The sequence below is a fragment of the Hydra vulgaris genome, chromosome 08 (genome assembly GCF_038396675.1).
Source record: "Hydra vulgaris chromosome 08, alternate assembly HydraT2T_AEP".
NCBI classification, from domain to species: Eukaryota; Metazoa; Cnidaria; class Hydrozoa; order Anthoathecata; family Hydridae; genus Hydra; species Hydra vulgaris.
In genome coordinates, this window is record NC_088927.1 from 37,026,531 (window position 1) to 37,033,002 (window position 6,472).

Consider the following 6,472-nt stretch of genomic DNA (forward strand, 5'->3'; position numbering starts at 1 on the left):
TTAATCAATTCAAAATTATGGCCTTTTATAATTCTTTTAATATTTTTTGTACAGCTATAGCTTACTTTAATATTGTTTCTGTGCTTATAGGTTCTATAAAAAAAAAAATGATAATTATGATATATATATATATATATATATATATATTTATTTATTTATTTATATATATATATATATATACATATATATATATATATATATATATATATATATATATATATATATATATATATATATATATATATATATATATATATATATATATATATACATTGGCTTTATCTTTTTATTTTATGCCAAATAATGTTTCTACAAGATTTGTAGCAACTTTTTTAGACTTGTCATAGTTATTCAGTTGAAACATACTGGAACCAATTTTCAAAAGACATTTAGCTATATCAATAACTAAATTGACAGTGACATTGATCCCTTTATATGTTTGCCAAAGTAAATATATACAAGCTTTTATATAAAATATATAAGCCTATATGTATGAGTTAAATTTTTGGGTCTTTGATATTTTTTCAAAATGAAATAAGGATATGAATGTTAATATCTAAATAATAACTTTCATCTGCTTTAGAAGAAAAAGTTGATTTCTTTGAGTTGAGCTATAGAAATATGAGAAACAACTATATCCTGCATAAAGAATGATTCCAGTTGAGTGCCTTTCATTACCAATGAAAGGCACTCAACTGGAAGATTTATTAAAGGTAGTGAACCTGTCGATCCAAAAAAAAAAAGTTTTATCTGGATTAAAAGTTAACATGCTAGCCTTTGGCAAACAATCAATAATTTATATTTGATTCGAAACCTGAGGTTTTTTTCAATTACTACACGATATATGATGACAGTTTTACATAACAAAATGTAAAATTACTATATCATTACTATATTAAAATTACTATATCTTCAGCTCTAATATATTATAAGTAAAGATATATCTTTGGTTATAATTTGTAAAACTTTTTTCCTCCATTCTTTGTTAAAAATATCATCAGAAGAAGGTATTTAAAATAAAAAAACATTTTTACTTCTTCGAGAAGTTCCAGAGCAAAATATGTAACATTTAAGACAAGGTATTTGCAAAAATCAAGAATAAATCACAATCATCTTGTAAGTATTCTTCTTAATACGCCTTTGTTTACAAAAAGTGTACACTCATAGGTAGGCTGAGTTCTAAAAAACGCTAACAATAAGATAAACAAAAGCGCTCTTAAACTGGTGAGACTATTTTATGACTATGGTCTACATCAGATTGAGGATTTGTATTATAGGTTAGGCACTCTTTTATTCAATAGAAAAGATTTTCTAGATTTTAAAATTGAAAAAAAATGTGTTACATCACAAAACTGAATACCCATTCCTACTGTAACATATCGTCACAAAATTGTTAACCACCCTCCTCCCCAATTACATGACATAATATGTGGACAACCTTATAAATAAAATAAAAAATCACTGCTAATAGAACTTTTTCTTATTACTTTCTAACAAAAGAAAAAAGTAATTTTACCTTTCCATCAAAATCAAAATGATTTGTTTATTTTTTCTTTTATATTACTAAAATAAGTTTTTAATAATCTTTTTTTATTTACTTTATTTACAGGTCCAAAAATTTTTTGGATTTTGTTTAGTTTAACCACTTTCTTAATAAATTTTTTATACTGATGTTGAATTACTTAATAATTTTTTTTTATTGTATATTTGGTCTTTTACTTTAATTTCAATAAAAGGTATTATTTTGACAAAACAATCAATTTTTAAATTAAATGAAATCATTATTATTATCGAAGTAGAATCCATTGTAAATATATTTTTCTTTTTGTTTTATCAATAAAATATGTAATCATTATGTGTAGTTATAAATACAACATAGGAACAACTTGTAACAATTACTAGTGAAAATACAAAATAACATATTGCAGTCGTGGTGCAGTGATTTAAGCTCTTTCTCAGAATCAAGAGGTCTGAGATTTGATGTTGGCCAAATAAGCAACATTGGTTAAGCTCCCTAACTAAAATACTCTTCCACAGTACTTTGTGATAAAACCCTTAGTTCTTCTTGGAGACCTTATCAACTAAAAAAAAAGTCATCGTAGGTGATAGTGAATTGTTTTGAGGATTTTCCAAGTTAAGTAGAAACTTTAAATTATTACCTTATTATTCTGTAGACTTAAGATGGCGTTTTTTGTATTTTTATCAACAATTATGAGTTTAAATAAAGTGGATCTTCCCTGCTTATGACCTATTGTATTACTAAAATAAACATCCCAATCATCAATCATCTTTGACATTTAACAGATCATTCTCTTTTTCAATATATTTATTGACATCTGACTCGCAAGTAAATAGGCTGCCTTGTAATTTTAAACAGGCTAAGATATAATATCTTTTGGATGCCTAAAGTTAAGCTACAAGTTCTTTTTTTGCTAACCCTTTTGCTCTGTCTCAGTTGTTTCTGTCACCAATCCAACTGTTTTATATTTTATATATTTTTATAAAATATTTTTATATTTTTACATGAACCTTGATTTCACAATGGTTTGGATATTTAAGTATATTACCAAGAGGAATTTTTGTAATTGACAGAATTAATATATAAAAATATTTTATATATTAATTCTGCCCCACCCCTAGTTTTACTTTCTATGAATAAATGTATGCTTTAAAAAATGTATGTTTATACAAAGCTTTTTTAATTATTGTTAAAATTTAATCTACAACTGAAAAAATTTTTGAAGCTGGGAAAGCAACCAATACTTTCTATAGTAGATCCAGTATAGAGGTACATAGAGTGGTAGCCAATTGTAGTGCACTACAATTGGCTACCACATGGTTACCTAAGAGCAGTAAAGGACGCAAAACATTTCAAGAGTCCTATGTTTGAATGTGTTTAAGAATTTCGATACAGCATATGAGTTTGATATAGCTTTTGCTACTTGATCATTCCACAAAAACTGATTGCGAACAACAACACCAAGGTCGCGTTTAGAGTTGGTCTCTTTAAAAATATGAGCAAAGTTATTTTTATGAGTCATTGTGAAGCAAGGGCTGTTAAATTTATCATCAATTAAATTTTTTTTGTTTAGTGTGCTGCAATGCTTGTTGAAAATTGCGCACTTGCAATTTTCTAGATTAAAGCTCATTGACCATGTGTCAACTACTCTATTGATGTCAATTTGGAATTGCTGCAGTTCATAGGGCTCTTTAATAATTGCAACAAGTTTGGTGTCGTCAGCATAAAGTTTGCAATGGTGATTGAGCAGATTAGGCATGTCATTAACAAAAGTAGTGGTCCAATACATGAACCTTGAGGCACACCACTGAGGACATAATGCGTAATTATTTTCTAATGTATTTATTTGTAAATACATTAGAAAATAATAAACATTATTTTCTAATGTATTTACAAATAAATACATTAGAAAATAATTACACATAAATACATTAATAAACTTTACTATTTTATAATACATTAATAAACTTTACTACTTTCATTAATAAACTTTACTACTTTCATTAATAAACTTTACTACTTTCATTAATAAACTTTACTACTTTCATTAATAAACTTTACTACTTTCTTAATAAACTTTACTACTTTTATCAATAAACTTTACTACTTTCATCAATAAACTTTACTACTTTCATTAATAAATTTTACTACTTTCATTAATAAACTTTACTACTTTCATTAATTCACTTATATTAACATTTATGCTAGAAAAATAAGGATGAGATGATATACATAACAATGATGAAATAATTAACATAAACAGTTAAGTATTAGTAAACAATAATAAAAAAAATATAATAAAATATTAAAAATAATACTAATCAAAATGATATTCGCAATTTTTTATCATATTAGATTTTATAACAAAATTTATTGCAATAAATAAATCAAAAAATAAATATTTTATTATCAAATTTAAATTTAATTGTATCTAAAAAAACAAATTTGACAAATACTATTCTGCCATAAAAAAAGCCTTTCTTAATTTAACTGTAAATAATCCATTGTTAAACTAACTCTATAGTGTGGGCTTACTTTTTCAGGATATAATTTACATTTTGCTTTTAACTCATTTATTTCAAATGAGTTAAATCTCCTGTTTTAACTTATTTGAAATAAATGAATTGAAAGCAAAATGTAAACTATATTCAGAAAAAACCTTATTTTAAAAAAAAAACCTTTTTGACTCCATTTTTTTAATTTCAGGATTATGCCAATTTTAATAATAATAATAAAAATATTGATTATGATAAAAATTATAAAAATATTGAATATGAACAAATAATGATTAAACTAGCTAACCAGATCTTAAAAATTCGGGTCTTATTAATTCCACAACAAAGGTTTAAATCCACCCTTTAATACAACACATTTTCATTTTTTTCAATCAGGTTGTATATATTTATAGCAAAAATATATATCATAAAAGATAAAAATTTTAAGTTTTTGCTAGCTATGAGGTATTTTTTAATTTTTTTATTTTGCCTCTGCAGCAGCACTTTCTGGAGTAGCAGGAACGGCTTACTGGTTATTTTTTTTTATAATTTTCAGACCATAACTTTTTTTTAAACTACCTGCAGTCCATTGGGAATAAATAACTGAGCACATTTATTAACATAAGTATCTCTAATACAACATATGCGCAACAAATTTCTACTGCTGTTTTTAGAAATATTAGGCTTTTTTAAAAATTCTCTCTCATTCTTTTGTCATAGTATATAATATCTTTATACATGTTATGCATATAAAATCTATAGAACTTCAAAAATGTTTGATTTTGTATTTTAAAAAATCAAGTAAGATTTAAAAAAAATGTTTAAGTGCAAGAATTTGAACCACAACGATGCATTTCAGAAACGCTATGAGCTAACCAACATTTTAACACTATTTAATAAACAAAAGACTATAAAACAGCAAATAAATGCTATAAATCAAAATTAAGGAGATGATGCTGCAATGCAATTTTCAAGTTAATATTAAAGTGTAAAAATTGATGCATCTTTTAACATATATCAAGTTTTACAGTTTATTTTATATTGTTTTTATTATTTATATTGTAATGGTTGCCAAGAGTTCCTTGCCAAACATGCTTGAAAGGGCACTTCTATTATTAAGTTCAGCATTAATATAAAGATTTTTTTTTTTCTAATTTAACAAGATTTATAAATGATCTAAAGAATTGCTTGTTATTTAATTTTCAATCAAAAATCCATTAAGACTTTGAGAATAAGGAATTTATCTATCTTAAGAATTTAAGATTAAAAAAAAGATTATGATATAAAAAATGAGTTTTTTTATTAACACTAGTTACAAAAGTATTAAGAATACAGGTTTATTGAAAATATCATCAACACATTAACTAATGCTTACATTTTTGCTTATGATATTCACTCATTATATAGTTAAACAATGGTGGCGTATAAGTTAAAACTTGCAATACTGAATTAAGAAAACATGTATTGCCAAGATTGGCTAAACCTGGACCAATTTTCTGAATAGCTTTCCATTTAATTTCAACATTCTCTTCTGGATATAAAACAACAGATGGTTTTGGTATAGGATTGTTTACTATGGAATCACATTTTATTTTCCTTGGCATGTACCCTGCATTGACAGGTTTATATTTACTTGAAAGCTGATCAGTAATATCTGGCTTGCATGCCTCTTTAAAAACAATATGCTCAAGCAAAACTTTTTTTGCAGATGCTGATATTTGCTTATCCAATGTAATTGCTGCACATGTTGATTCATAAAAAGATTCAATATTTGAAACCATCATTTTTATAATTGAATAACTTTTATATAGTAATCTGAAATAATAAACTAAAAATTTTGAATTAAGACAAAAAACAAGTATATAAATATATATATTAGGGTTATGACTTTTTGACTTTTAAAAAAAAAATTTCCTGTGTCATAAATTGATGAACTTTTGTTAGAAAACATTGAAAACATGTTCAATTCCTCTAGGTTGTTAAAAAAGGTCACCCCGCAATTAAAATAACGAATCGTCATTTATTTAATCTTGTTACTGCTACTACTCATACGTGTGGCTTTGTTGAAAATCATTTAAAACTTGTATAGATTAGGAGTGTTAAGAACTTTAGAACATTTTGGAAAATTCCAGAATATTTTAGACAACTTTAGAACATTCTGGAACAATTCTTTTGAACAATGGAACAAGCCTAGCGATAGCATTCAGAAGAACAAGAATGTCTAGACCAACAATCTGGTAAAATTTGAAGACTCTCATAAAAAAAGAAGAATGGGTTTTGGATGAATATTCATTAAAAGAAAAGTGCAGAATTCCTCTCCAAAAGCCAATTATTGGACACTACCATTTCCTTTGACCAAAAATCAAAGAAAGAAAAGGAGCGAATAGCGGAAATTTTTAAAGTCACCAAATTGTGGAAGAATAAACTGAATTTTCCTCATGTATCTGATCAAGTTATA

The 6,472-nt window shown here is 25.3% G+C and overlaps 1 protein-coding gene across 2 annotated transcripts in view; it reads right to left on the reverse strand.

Moving 5' to 3' along the window:
- LOC100204626 (ubiquitin carboxyl-terminal hydrolase 42) overlaps positions 1-5,839 on the reverse strand; it is a 182,965-nt gene extending 177,126 nt beyond the window's left edge. Inside the window, exon 1 of one of the 2 annotated variants that reach the window (XM_065803605.1) lies at positions 5,390-5,839. In XM_065803605.1, coding sequence (XP_065659677.1) covers positions 5,390-5,798 — 409 coding nt within the window. In that variant the 5' untranslated portion in view covers positions 5,799-5,839. The remainder of the gene's footprint in view (positions 1-5,389) is intronic. The other variant, XM_065803606.1, reaches the window with a different exon arrangement.
- Positions 5,840-6,472: the final 633 nt, after the last annotated feature.